The 14,940-nt window shown below is 39.6% G+C and overlaps 1 protein-coding gene across 2 annotated transcripts in view; it reads right to left on the bottom strand.

The window, feature by feature from the left end:
• The window catches only part of KLHL2 (kelch like family member 2), a 174,683-nt gene that overhangs the window by 76,292 nt on the left and 83,451 nt on the right, over positions 1–14,940 (bottom strand). For both annotated transcript variants that reach the window (XM_061383886.1, XM_061383887.1), the window contains one exon: positions 6,247–6,409. In XM_061383886.1, the coding sequence (XP_061239870.1) occupies positions 6,247–6,409 (163 nt within the window). The remainder of the gene's footprint in view (positions 1–6,246; positions 6,410–14,940) is intronic.

Below are 14,940 nucleotides of genomic sequence, written 5' to 3'. Positions count from 1 at the left end.
ATGTCAGCTAGAAAAACTGTCAACAAAGCAAAACAGACTGCATATAGTTAACTAGGACATAAATGAGGACTATAATGAATTTAAGAATATAAAAATGATTAATTCTTTTAAGAGCTGTCATTTAAGTCAGCAAACAATCAAGCAGCGGTGCACATCAAATGCTTTCATTATCTTCCAAAGGAAGAATTTTCTTTAGTAGTACATTAACATAGCAATAGACTTTCAATAAACAGCATCTACTCTTTATTATGAATATCACAAAGTCAAGGCTGGTGACACCATTATTAGAACCACTCTCTCAAGTTTCTTTCAAGAGGGCTATTTCCAAAATCATGAGTTTATTTTGACAGATGTTTACCCCAAGTAGTGATTCCTAGCCTAAATTATAGGAATGCAAAAATGACTAATGGAAACTGACAGCAGAAGAAAATGTCATGGGATGAGCTCTCACAGAGAATAGAGCATAATCTGGATATACTAAAATTGGGTGTGAGTTGACTATTACTGGCCAATAAACTCCTTGGAATCAGGGGTTAAATCACACTGAACCTGTTATCATCCACAGCAGTTCAGGCAATACCAGGCACACAGATGGTAGTTTTGAAAGAACTGACTACTGGGTCTAAGCTCAGCAGCCAAGAGATAACTAGAAGAATTGGGACCAGAGAACACAGATTTATGAAGAAATAAAAGAGCATGAGGGCAGGAAATGCTCAGCATCGGTAGTTTATGGTCCCCAGAAAGGTTGATACCTTGGAGCTCCAAATGGGAACAAGGCTCAAAATGACCTAGAGTTGTGTGACAAATGGGTTTATGGAAGGAAGACAGTAGTCACAAGGAGGTAGGAAGAGGGAGTCTCAGTAGAGACAACAGTACAGATTTTGAAGTTGCTGGCAGCAAGAGAAACAAAGTGCAGAGGGAAGGAACAACGGAGGCCTGAAGGCGTAGAGAGAAAATAGGCTGCAGAGAGAGTGCTGCAGACTGACAGCGAGCCAGTGCAGAACTGAGGATGGTGACAGTGAGAGAGGAACAGTCTGGAAGTCTACCCTCCTACCCACCTTCCTGGTGAGTCACTCTCTTTAAGGGGGAGTACCACTTAAAGAAGTTTGCCCCCAACAAACAGGTAGGGGAAAAAGCAAAGTTTCATTTAAAATAACGGGAGAGAGGGCACACATGAAAACAGCTTGATCATCGCACAAGCACATTGGGAAGGCTAAAGTAGGGCAGTATGGGGTTCATGGACAGGCCTAGGATATACAAACAGATAATAGGGTTAAGTGCAAGGAGAATGAGAAATAAACTGAAAGCATGTCAGAGACAGGAGAAAGGGACTTCTTCACAGGTAGCTTTATTACAGAGGAATGCCAGGTTCCTCAGAGTTTCAGCTGGTTTGAAAATGAGAGTAAATATTTCCCCAAAGGTCAGTTAGAATCTATATTAACCAGCTTCTCAGATTTTTAGTGTGGTGAGTGTTGAGATGTTGGAATGACTAAGAATCTGGAATTTATTGCTTCCCTTAAATTTGTTAGAAATTCTCACAATTCAACCACTGGTAACTTTTGTTTATCAACAAAGAAGGCTGAATAAAATTTGTATTTCAAATTAAAATCTAACTTCCAAAAGCATCTTTTACTGAGACTATTAAAATGCACCTGAAGTTGTAAGTTCAGTTTTTATCTCCTCTATATTTTCAGTCCAGCAAAAATGCTCAAAGTCTTAATGATTTGGGGAATGAATTAAATATAGACATCACTCAAAACACATCAGAAGAGTCCACAAACCAGCATTCTCCAAACAAGTCCACACTCTTAGGAGATGTGAAAGTTTTCATTTTTAGGTATACAGCAAAAATAATTTCATACAGCTTTTTAGCTAAGAAAACCACCACTCAAGAACATAACAAAGGTTGATTACAGTCCAGAACACCAGGCTTCAATATGCAGGTCATTTTGCCTGGCTGGTCTGGTGACCCTTGATTGTTTATGGTTTGAGGCTGTTCACAACCCTAGAAAATAGCATGGGCCAGGGCGTGGGGCTGGGACTGAAACCAAGGGAGGTGGGCACCAGGCTGGGCAGAGCAGACTCTCCTGCACTGCTCAGACCTCCTACCTTCTCCACCTGGTTTCCCACATTTTTTACTTTTTCTAAAGATGCTGATACTAAGAAAAACAAGCACCATTCACAGAGATTCCCATAGAATATCTTCACTCTTCTATTATACCTGCACAATTTAACTATAATGAATACAACAGAGCTCATTCCCAAACTCCAAGAGAAAGGAATGATGCAGATCTTGTGCCCAGAGCCCTGGTGAATTTTCAGAGGATAAGGATGCTCCAGTCTCAACACACAGTTATACCTTAGATCAGAAAGTACGCTGAGGTCATGTAACTTTCTTTACTTTCCCACCCTCTCTCTCAACCTTCTTTCTCCCCTCTCCTTCTTTCCATGTATGTATGGACTTCTATATGCATTAACTTGTCTATTGCTCTTTATTTCTTCCTTTCTTTCTTTCTTGCTTGTATGTCTCAGACCCTACTTAAAAGCCTAGGAGAGGGGAAAAAAGTTAAGATTTTAACTTCCATCTATTACCATTGTTATGGAAATACCTTCACTCTCCTAGATCTATTCACATGTTCTAATTTGAACTTGAAAGCAATTTAGGTGTCTGGGTAGGCCTCTGGACACATAAGTACTTGAATTGTAAACATAAAAGAGGAAGGGATTGAAAAACAATAAGGCAGAAAAAGAGAACTCTAGGTATTTTCTTGTGTTGACTCTTTACCTTCTGTTTGCTTAAGATAAAAACAACATTCAGATATTTTCATTATGAAGAACTACTTCAGTATTATACTGGATTATTTATTTTAGAAAGAGCATCCCAGGTGGCTCAGTGGGTAAAGAATTCTGCCTGCAATGCAGGAGACATGGATTTGATCTCTGGGTTGGAAAGATCCCTTGGAGGAAGGCATGGCAACCCATTCCAGTATTCTTTCCTGGAGAATCCCATGGACAGAGGAGCCTGTGGGTTGCAAAGAGTTGGCCATGACTGAAGTGACTGAGTACACACACACATTTATTTTAGAAAGTTTCCTGCAGCTAGTTATCAATACACCAAAGTTATGGAAACAGCTTGATTATATGAAATTGGTCACTGCAATTTTATTTCTTTATAAGTATAAGAAATATGTAGATGAAATAATATGACTGAATTGCTCCAAAATAATACAAGAATTCAAAAATTCATCAAGCTGTAGATGTCTAATTTGCATACTTTACATGTTTACTAGTCTGCACTAAAAAGTTTACAGAAAAAATTATAACATAGGAAAGAGAAGTCAAGAAGGGTGTAGTTAAAATAAAATTATTCATGAATTGACAACTCTCAGTGTTGGGTAGTGAATACTATTCCATTTTTGCATGGTTGCAACTTTTCATAATAAAAGATGCTGTAAAATGTTACTTAGAAATGAGCAATTTTAAGATTCAGATGCATGGTATGAGATGCAGTACATCTTTTAAAATAAGACTGATTATAGTGTGTAAATATGATAAATCAAATTTTATTTGTAATTTTGTTGAAAGTGATAATTTTTTCATAAAAAATTCTTGGCATAATTATGTAGAAAGAGTCTGTATACTAAGATGTAGAGGTGTTGTAATTCTAGTAGAAAATTGTTGACATTCTGTCATAAACTACAATAAATTTAAAACTGTAAAGAAGAGAAAGAAATAATAAAATATTATTGTATTCTAAAACACAGTAAGTGAGTTTGTTCTGATGTGAGTAAAACTAAGAGTTCTACCACAGCATGAGAACTATGTATGGAAATTTTTTGCATTAATCCTACTTTATTCCTTCTCTTTCTATCTCTTAAAACTCAGTAACATTGATCAAGTACGAAGGACAACTAGCAGTCCAAGAAAGATATTAACTAGAGATTGCTTTATGTAGAAAAAACTATCCAAAAAACCGCACAAAGCCTCTTTGGCTTTCGTAATATAAATCACTTAGAACAGGTGCATTATGTCTAGCAATTAACAGGTCTAATGGATTTCTATTTAGCTGAAGAACAGAATTGGCTGCACTGGAGAACACATCAATAAATACAAATTTGTGTTTGGTTTTCTTAAAATACCTCATCCCACTCAAAAGAACTATATGAATATTGCTACATGTTATAATGTATTGCCCAACTTACAGAAATTACATTCTAAAAGTTTACCTGTAATTAAGCATTCTGGGACTCAGATCACATTTTCCCACTGAAACAATTTTACAAAGGGTAGTTAAGCCAATCAGGCCACCCCAGAGAAATCTATAAATTTCAAAATTACTGGACCTGGTATGGTTTATTGCAGCACTTTTTTTCCCCCAACTAACCCCTTTGTACTACTATTACTTTGATAAACGCAATAGGGATTCTAGGAATAAAGCTCCTGTCAGATACTCTGCCTTGCATGAATCTATGTTCCTTAGTTATCAGAGTAGGCAGAGTGGAGGAGAGTTTAGATGAGGGGCTTTTGCATTTGAAGGGTACAGGAAGTTGGGGCCCTACAATTTACTAAGGGGCAGCAGTCTTGGAACGTTCTTTAGTAACTTGCTTCTACTGGGTCTCACAGATAGAGGGTGGAGATGTGGACTGTATCTTTCACCAAGTTTATCATCTAGAAAATGTTTTTTTTTTAATTAGAAACTTTTTAATAATCATTTTTAATATGAGTTTTTTAAATGTTTATAAACTCAGAGGTAAATAAATTATAGGTTACTCCTGTGTACTTTAGCTACACCCAAAGCTGTGACAATAATCTGCTCCGTGACTGGACAGCCACAGGCCTCTGCCCACTATAAGGAGAGGATGCCACCAGGAGGTCCTGAAAACCAGCATTTAATCTAAGCAGAGGGCTGCCTCTAGTTGAAGTCAACATTTCTCCTCTACTCACAGTCAACTAGATTTCATTGCTTTGAAAATGTTTAAGCCAAAATCATTGCAAATGGTGATTGCGGCCATGAAATTAAAAGACGCTTACTCCTTGGAAGGAAAGTTATGACCAACCTAGATAGCATATTCAAAAGCAGAGACATTACTTTGCCAACAAAGGTCCGTCTAGTCAAGGCTATGGTTTTTCCAATAGTCATGTATGGATGTAAGAGTTGGACTGTGAAGAAAGCTGAATGCCGAAGAATTGATGCTTTTGAACTGTGGTGTTGGAGAAGACTCTTGAAAGTCCCTTGGACTGCAAGGAGATCCAACCAGTCCATTCTGAAGGAGATCAGCCCGGGGATTTCTTTGGAAGGAATGATGCTAAAGCTGAAACTCCAGTACTTTGGCCGCCTCATGCGAAGAGTTGACTCATTGGAAAAGACTCTGCTGTTAGGAGGGATTGGGGGCAGGAAGAAAAGGGGACAACAGAGGATGAGATGGCTAGATGGCATCACTGATCTCGATGGACATGAATTTGGGTGAACTCCAGGAGTTGGTGATGGACAGGGAGGCCTGGCATGCTGAATTCATGGGGTCGCAAAGAGTCAGACACGACTGAGCGACTGAACTGAACTGAACTGAAGCCACAAGTTGTTTTCTTGGATACAAGAAAAGGTTGCAAAAAGCAGGGATAAAATGACTTAATTTCATATGTAAACACTTTTTTAAACCCTATTAATTTGACAGTGTGAAAGAAAAACATAGAGATTCAATATTTGCATAAAATGATCTACTCTATCATTTAGGCCTAATATCATGTACTGCTGCTGCTGCTGTTAAGTCGCTTCAGTCGTGTCTGACTCTGTGTGACTCATAGATGGCAGCCCACCAGGCTCCCCCGCCCCTGGGATTATCCAGGCAAGAACACTGGAGTGGGTTGCCATTTCCTTCTCCAATGCATGAAAGTGAAAAGTGAAAGTGAACTTGCTCAGTCGTGTCCAACTTTTAGCGACCCCATGGACCACAGCCTACCAGGCTCCTCCATCCATGGGATTTTCCAGGCAAGAGTACTGGAGTGGGGTGCCATCACCTTCTCCGAATATCATGTACAGTTTATGTTTTTCTTTAAAATTCAGAACTCTATAAGTATGCTTCAATTATGCAGTGCTATAATACCAGTATAAGATTTTAAATGTATTTTTTTAATGTGCAGATCTAAAAACATGAGACAAATTTCCAGAAATCACTATAGAATCATATTAGAAATCAAGAGTTTCAGATTCTTCCTGTCTCAAATTCAGTCAAGATTTATTCCACTTGCCTGCATAGGTGTTGGCCTTGTTTAGGAGGTCCGTGCATGCGTGCATATCAGCAAAAGCCCGGATTCCTAAGCAGTTGACAGGGTGAAGCTGAGATTCCAAAAATTCACAGCAAGTCTTCTTCACATCCTGTAACTGTAACAGACCAGCTGCTGGGAGAAGTACCTGTAACACAACAAGTGAGCATGCTTATCCGACTGGCTAGAAGTTTACTCTTCATTGTGTCTACAGAGAGCTCAGGGATTCAGCCACAGCTCAATATCTGCACCCAGACCCCAGCATCCCATAGAGAAGTAATGTAACTATTATTTGCAAAAAGGATGATGCCTCCTTCCAATCTCCGTAATATCTATGGAATCTTTCAAAGGTTTCTTCTTGGTCACAAGAATATAAGAGACATCAGATTATACTAGATTAACAATTCTTTTCATAGATCTAAACAAATGTTCCTTTGAATTTTAAAAACATAAATTATTAGACTGCTAGGGGGTGCCATGGTTCCATGAAAATGATTTTCTTCCCTTAGAGTAGTCATGAGATTCAGTGATTTGTGAAGAAGGGGTGAGCACAGAGTAATAATACTAGAGTGGCTTGCCATGTCCTCCTCCAGGGTGTCTTCCTAACCCAGGAATTGAACCCAGAACTCCCACATTGCAGGCAGATTCTTTACTGTCTGAGCCATAAGGAAAGCCCACACCAAAGCTTCATCTTTTTGTTATTCCACTAAGTAACACCACAAACTACTTTCCTTAGCGGGGTAGAACGATTTAAAACTCAACAGTCTAAATGCAAGCAACTTCTTTGAAATATATGTGCTAAAAAAGAAAACAAAAGGAGTAATTATTTAATAATAACTTTTTAATTTATATTTTTATTTCAGTATCTCCATAAGACTCTGTATTAATTAGGTTATTCTTTGGGATTTAATCAGTGTCTTCACTATAAATATGATATCCAACACAATTACTTTTCAAATAGGCCAATAATGGAAACATTTTTATTTGTACGTAAATTAGTACAATGCTATGTAAAGGACCATACTGGAAAGTCAAATTGGAAAACTTTATAAAAAAGAAGCTGGCAAATCCTTCTATAAAAGCCAAAAAGGTGTGTGTGTGGGGGGGAGGGGACTATTAGAACAACAGTCAATTTTAGAAAAGGTAACCTGGGCATATTAGCATAAAAATTAAGTTAAGTTCTAAGTTCCTTCAGGAACTGATTTTCATATATTCCAAGTTGCGGCCCAAAGAGAAAATGAGAAAAGAGAGTAGTTTTAAATATCCTTCAAAATTTTCCTAAATGTATGCAGTAAGTCCTAAATGTAGAAGAGAAAAAGTGCATCTTTTGTCTTTCTGTAATACAAACTGCTTTATTTTCTTAAAGGAACCATAGCAGCTTTAACTCTCTCAGCTAAAAACTGTGTGTGTGTCCACATATACAGTCAAATAGTCATGAATCAAGGATGAAGAGGACAACTTTTTGTGTTTTTTAATTCAACTCCACCAACTGAATAACTTTTCTCTGAAAATTATGAAAACAGTATTTGGTGATAATGCCTTTTCTTTCTGAATAGGAGAAATAAAGTGCAAATAACTCTGTTTATACTCAAATCTTTTATATAATATGGATAGGGTGCTTCATTATGTTATGGGAATGAATCTCCATGGAAGGCTGACAATTTGCAAACTGGAGTTTTTCTACAGTGGTATAATTATGCTCTGAAGCAATGTAAAGTACATTACATGACGCTTAACTGTGCAGCCATTTAATTCAGCAAATACATATATTAAGAAAGTGGTCTTCTGTGTAAAATTCAATCTCTGTGAAACTTGTAAAAATGGTAATGATCACCCATCTAATCAGCATTTTCCCAGAGACACCATAGTGTAATATAGTATAATGCAAACTGCTTTGTAATACAGAAAGATGGGAATCCTTGAGGGGGAAAGCAGTCAAGCAGAAGCAAGTTCACCCACACATTATTGGCGGACGTGTACACTGGTTCAATCTCCATGAAGAGCAATTTGTCTATTTAATCAAAATCACAAATGCATATATCCTCCAATACAGCAATTTAACCTACAGATACACTGAAGAAAGAAAGTGAAGTTGCTCAGTGGTGTCCGCCTCTTTGCGACCCCATGGACTATAGCCCACCAGGCTCCTCTGTACATGGAATTTTCCAGGCAAGAGTACTGGAGTGGGTTGCCATTTCCTTCTCCAGGGGATCTTCCCGACCCAGGGATCAAACCCGGGTCTCCCACATTGCAGACAGACGCTTTACCATCTGAGCCACCAGGGAAGCACAGATACCTAACATATGCACAAAAGCTCACACATACACACCACGTGTATTACAGTATTATTATGGGTAATAGCATAAGTTATAAAAAGCCTAAATGCCCACCATAAGGAGATTGGTTAAACACTGGTGTTCATCCATTCAATGGAACACTCTGTATACATTAATGAGAAAGCTATATGAATAGGACAATTTCTAAGATTTATTCTTAAATGAAAAAATATCAGCAACGGGTTGATACTATGCTAACATACAGGTTTCCCAGGTGGCTCAGTGGTAAAGAATCCAGCTGCCAATGCAGGAGATGCAGGTTGGATCCCTGGGTTGGGAAGATCCCCTGGAAGAGGAAATGGCAATCCACTCCAGTATTCTTGCTGGGAAAATTCCATGGTCAGAGAAGCCTGGCAGGCTACAGTCCATGGGATTGCAAAAAGTCAGATGCAACTGAACACACAAACACACATGGTAAACTATACATACCCACTCACATTTATATATACATCTATTAAAAAAAAAAGCAGCTATAGTAGACTTTTAAGAATTTATTTTGCTTCCCCAATTTCAACTTCATGACTACCAAGACTAGACCTATCCAACAGGAGACTGAAACTCATAAAACTGTTGAATCCCAAATCTGGAAAGGATATAATAAGTCATGTAGGCCAGGGATATAAAAGTTAAATTGTTGCCCACATGGCTAGAAATTCACATGTAGTTATTATGGTGGCAATACACACCATAAATGTTAGTAAAATGTAGAAAATCAATTTCTTTATATTTTCCTTTTATCAATAAATCCATCAAAATGCCTCAGTTTTATGATACAATTTTACTAGGACTAAACTTCAATAGAGAAGCAAAAAGCAAAGGAGAAAAGGAAAGATATAGCCATTTGAATGCAGAGTTCCAGAGAATAGCAAGGAGAAATAAGAAAGCCTTCCTCACTGATCAATGCAAAGAAACTGAGGAAGACAATAGAATGGGAAAGACTAGAGATCTCTTCAAGAAAATCAGAGATACCAAGGGAACATTTCATGCAAAGATGGGCTCAATAAAGGACAGAAATGATATGGACCTAACAGAAGCAGAAGATACTAAGAAGAGGTGGCAAGAATATACAGAAGAACTGTACAAGAAAGATCTTCATGACCCAGATAATCACGATGGTGTGATTACTCACCTAGAGCCAGACATCCTGGAATGTGAAGTCAAGTGGGCCTTAGGAAGCATCACTACGAACAAAGCTAGCAGAGGTGATGGCATTCCCGTTGAGCTATTTCAAATCCTGAAAGATGATGCTGTGAAAGTGCTGCACTCAATATGCCAGCAAATTTGGAAAACTCAGCAGTGGCCACAGGACTGGAAAAGGTCCGTTTTCATTCCAACCCCAAAGAAAGGCAATGCCAAAGAATACTCAAACTACCACACAATTGCACTCATTTCACATGCTAGTGAAGTAATGCTCAAAATTCTCCAAGCCAGGCTTCAAGAGTACATGAACCATGAACTTCCAGATGTTCAAGCTGGTTTTAGAAAAGGCAGGAACCAGAGATCAAATTGCCAACATCTGCTGCTGCTGCTAAGTTGCTTCAGTCATGTCCGACTCTGTGCTACCCCATAGATGGCAGCCCACCAGGCTCCCCGTCCCTAGGATTCTCCAGGCAAGAACACTGGAGTGGATTGCCATTTCCTTCTCCAATGCATGGAAGTGAAAAGTGAAAGTGAAGTCGCTCAGTTGCGTCCAACTCTTTGAGACCCCATGGACTGCAGCCCACCAGGCTCCTCCGTCTATGGGATTTTCCAGGCAAGAGTACTGGAGTGGGGTGCCATCGCCTTCTCCGCCAACATCTGCTGGATCATCAAAAAAGCAAGACAGTTCCAGAACAATATTTACTTCTGCTTTTTGACTCTGTCAAAGTGGATCACAACAAACTGTGGAAAATTCTGAAAGAGATGGGAATACCAGACCACCAGACCTGCCTCTTGAGAAACCTGTACGTAGGACAGGAAGCAACAGTTAGAACTGGACATGGAACAACAGACTCGTTCCAAATAGGAAAAGGAGTACGTCAAGGCTATATATTGTGACCCTGCTTATTTAATGTATATGCAGAGTACATCATGAGAAACGCTGGGCTGGATGAAGCACAAGCTGGAATCAAGACTGCCAGGAGAAATATCAATAACCTCAGATATGCAGATGACACCACCCTTATGGCAAAAGTGAAGAACTAAAGAGCCTCTTCATGAAAGTGAAAGAGGAGAATGAACAAGTTGGCTTAAAGCTCAATATTCAGAAAACAAAGATCACGGCATCTCATTCCATCACTTCATGGCAAATAGATGGGGAAATGGTAGAAACAGTGACAGGACTTTATTTTGGGGGGCTCCAAAATCACTGCAGATGGTGACTGCAGCCATGAAATTAAAAGACGCTTACTCCTTGGAAGAAAAGTTATGACCAACCTAGACAGCATATTAAAAAGCAGAGACATTATTTTGCCAACAAAGGTCCATCTAGTCAAGGCTATGGTTTTTCCAGTAGTCATGTATGGATGTGAGAGTTGGACTATAAAGAAAGCTGAGTGACAAAGAATTGATGCTTTTGAACTATGGTGTTGGAGAAGACTCTTGAGAGTCCCTTGGACAGCAAAGAGATCCAACCAGTTCATCCTAAAGGTAATCGGTCATGAATATTCATTGGAAGGACTGATGTTGAACCTGAAACTCCAATTCTTTGTTCATCTGATGCGAAGAGCCGACTCTTTTGAAAAGACCCTGATTCTGGGAAAGACTGAAGGCGGGAGGAGAAGGGGACGACAGAAGATGAGACTGTTGCATGGCATCACCGACTCTATGGACATGAATGTGAATAGACTCTGGGAGTTGGTGATGGACAGGGAGGCCTGGCGTGCTGCAATTCACGGGGTTGCAAAAAGTCGGACACGACTGAGCGACTGAACTGAACTGAACTGAATTTGTCTGATGAAGAAACTTAATCCTAGAGAGGCCAAAAGATCTGACCAAGTTCCACAGCCTATCAGAAGAGAGCTAGTGCGTGCTGTAACTGCTTAGTCGCCAAGTCATGTCTCTTTGTAATCCCATGGACTGTAGCCGGCCAGTCTTCTTTGTCAATGGGATTTTCCAGGCAAGAATACTGGAGTGAGTTGCCATTTCCTCCTACAGGGGATCTTCCCAACTCAGGAATTGAACTTGCATCTCGTGCATTGGCAGACAGGGTCTCTACCTCTGTGCCATCTGGGAATAAGGATATATTCAAATTCACTAACTCTTTGGTCTAGTATTCTTTCCACTACCTTCATACCCATCTGTAAGTAGGAAGTGCTTGTCTAATTTCGAAATCTGCAATACTGCTCTTTTCGGTAGAATAAAGATGATGGGCTTCCCTGGTAGCTCAGTGGTAAAGAATCTGCCTGCCAATGCAGGGAACGTGGGTTTGATCCCTGGACTGGGAAAATCCCCTGGAGAAGGAAATGGCAATATATTCTATTATTCTTGCCTGAGAAATCCCATGGACAGGGGAGCCTAGCAGGCTATAGTCCAGAGTGCTGCAAAAGTACAGGACACAACCACAACAACAATAAAGACGACAATGACTTCAACTGCATTCTTGCAGTTGCTTCCATTTACTGAGTAATTACTACGTCAGGCACTTGACAGGCAACAACATCTCACTGAAATGCTATGTGAACAGCTGCCAACAGAAAGCTTCTTAGAACTTCCTGAAATTGGTTTTGTTTTGTTTTTTCAAATTTTTAACCTGTGGTTTGTTGAATCAGCAGATGTGGAACCTGAAGATATGAAGGGCCCACTGAATTAAAAGAGATGAATAGTTAATGACTAGGACATTTGTTCCTGATATATTTAGTGTAAAAAAATCTAATTTTTAAACAGTTCCCTTTTTGTAAGCACACATATACATGATTACAAAGACAGTACTAGAGGAATAGTCCACAATTGTTATTTGGGATTACCTGTGGTTAACAGTAGTATGGAGGCTTTTCTATTGTCTTCTTTTGATTTCTATTTTCTAAAAGTTCAATAATATATCTGTACCATTTAAATAGTCACATTCTAATGAAAGTCAGGGAGAAACAAGTAAAGAAATGCCGTTCTGGGAACTCTCCTGGTGGTCCCATGCTTACGAATCCGCCTTCCAGTGAAGGGGTTCAATCCTGGGTCTGGGAACTAAGGTCCTACATGCCATGTAGCAACAACTGAGCCTGCGAGTCACAACTAGAGAAATGCCTGCGTGTCGCAACTAGAGAATCCTGTACAGAGCAACGAAGATCCTACCTGCCACAACTAAGACCCAATGCAGCCAAAGAAAGAAACGCCTTCCTGGATCTCCAGAATTCTAGCCAATCTCACAATTGTAAGGGGAGCTGTTTATTTAGTGACTACCACACTCACCAGGGACTACCACAGTTTGGCCTGTCCTCTGAGTATTGTGAGGCTGAAAGACCTTTAGTCTTTCTCAAGCTAGTGTTTTGTAGAGCCATAAGAGGTTCTGCACGTTCCTCTTCTTGTCCATATGAATAGCATCTCTTTAAGTGCTCAGAGGAATATGATAGCTGATTAAATAAACTTAACTTCATATGTCACCGTTTTGTTAAGCAGAAAAAAAATTTTCCATCTAGATATGTTGATTTCCAGTATATGGAGACACATAAAGCCTAAACATCTTATACTGTGGAGATGTTTTCTTTAACGAACAAAGAAGTAGGGGGAAAGCTACCAATGATTCCTGAAGACAAGTGGAACATCAGACATGGAACACACCCGAGCCAAACAATAAGCACCCAAATGACATCTTACACCAGCTGCACATTTTAAAGTAAGAAGCTTCCATCCTACTTCACATTATCTGACAAGCCAAATTACATATAAGATGTCTTGCTTAGACAAGTACACGCCTTCTGCTTGGCTATTAGGATATGCAGTTTATTTTTAGCTTGGGCACCTACTCTATAGAGTGAAATAATTTATGTAGTAAATCTTTTAAATCTTGAGCCTTTAAGGGATGTTTATTAGAAGACACTACCACAGGGTCTGATTATTCCATAGATGTAAGATTTCCAGATGTCTGAGAATGATGCTTACATGATGCTCACAGCTCAGTCACTGTTAACATTACAGTTAGTGCACTGCCAAAAAGCAAATTTTTATTAATTTTGCAGCCATCTTATAACCGTATCAGAAGAACCTGTTTGTTTTAAAGTGCCAGGGCCTTGTATGCCAGGAATAATGTGAAAACAAGGAAAACAGCTATCCAAAGGGCATGAGCAGAGGGTAGAAATTATCCCCAAAGTTAAAGAAGCTATGTATTGTTAGACTAAAAAAGCCTCATTATGAAATATAACCTATAACTTTCATTAGCATACCTCTTCTAAAATCTGGGATTTCCCTGGTTGCCCAGTAGTTAAGGTAGTGGTTAAGGTAGTTCCCCTGGTGGCTCAGATGGTAAAGCGTCTATCTGCCTGCAATGCGGGAGACCCAGGTTTGATCACTGGGTCAGGAAGATCCCCTAAAGAAGGAAATGGCAATCCACTCCAGTACTCTTGCCTGGAAAATTCCATGGACTGAAGAGCCTGGTTGGCTACAGTCCATGGGGTTGCAAAGAGTTGGACACAACTGAGCAACTTCACTTTCACTTTCTTTCCAATGTTAAAAGAGTCTGCTTGCCAATGCTGGAGACATGGGTTCCATCCCCAGTCTGGGGAGATTCCACATGCAGCACTGCAACTACTGATTCTGTGCTCTAGAGTCCAGGAGGTACAACTACTGAAGCCCACGCACCCTTGAGCCCTTGAGCCCATGCTCGGCAACAAGAGAAGCCACCACAATGAGAAGCCTGTGCATTGTAACAAGGTAAACCTGACTGGCTGCAGTAAGAGAAAGCCCATGTGCAGAAATGAAAACTCAGCACAGCTGAAAAATTAATAATAAAAATTTTAAAATAAATAAAAATTAAAACCTCCCTTTAGTCCCCAAGTTACAAGTAAGTCATATGCCACAACTTTATTTTTGTAATTGGATATGTGACACACCTTGCACATTTACTCATAGAAACAGTATTACAAATAGTTACAAACCAAAATAGCAATGAACACAGTATTACTTATTGATGGCTATGACCTCAGGGGGCAGTAGGTGCAATGAAGAAAGAAGAAAGTTTCCTTCCTCTTTGTGGGATGTAGGCCTGGCTGGGGACAGAGTTTTGAAATAGGAAATGTTTGTCTCTGGCATCCTGCCACCTCATTCGCACTGTGCTGTTTGTGTGTTCAGTAACTCAGTCGTGTCCAACTCTTTGCAATCCCATGGACGGTAACCCGCCAGGCTCCTTTGTCCATGAGATTCTCTAGGCAAGAAT

The sequence above is a fragment of the Bos javanicus genome, chromosome 17, assembly GCF_032452875.1.
Source record: "Bos javanicus breed banteng chromosome 17, ARS-OSU_banteng_1.0, whole genome shotgun sequence".
NCBI classification, from domain to species: domain Eukaryota; kingdom Metazoa; phylum Chordata; class Mammalia; order Artiodactyla; family Bovidae; genus Bos; species Bos javanicus.
The sequence above is the reverse complement of the archived record's forward strand: the minus strand, read 5'-3'. Positions and strand labels throughout refer to the sequence as shown.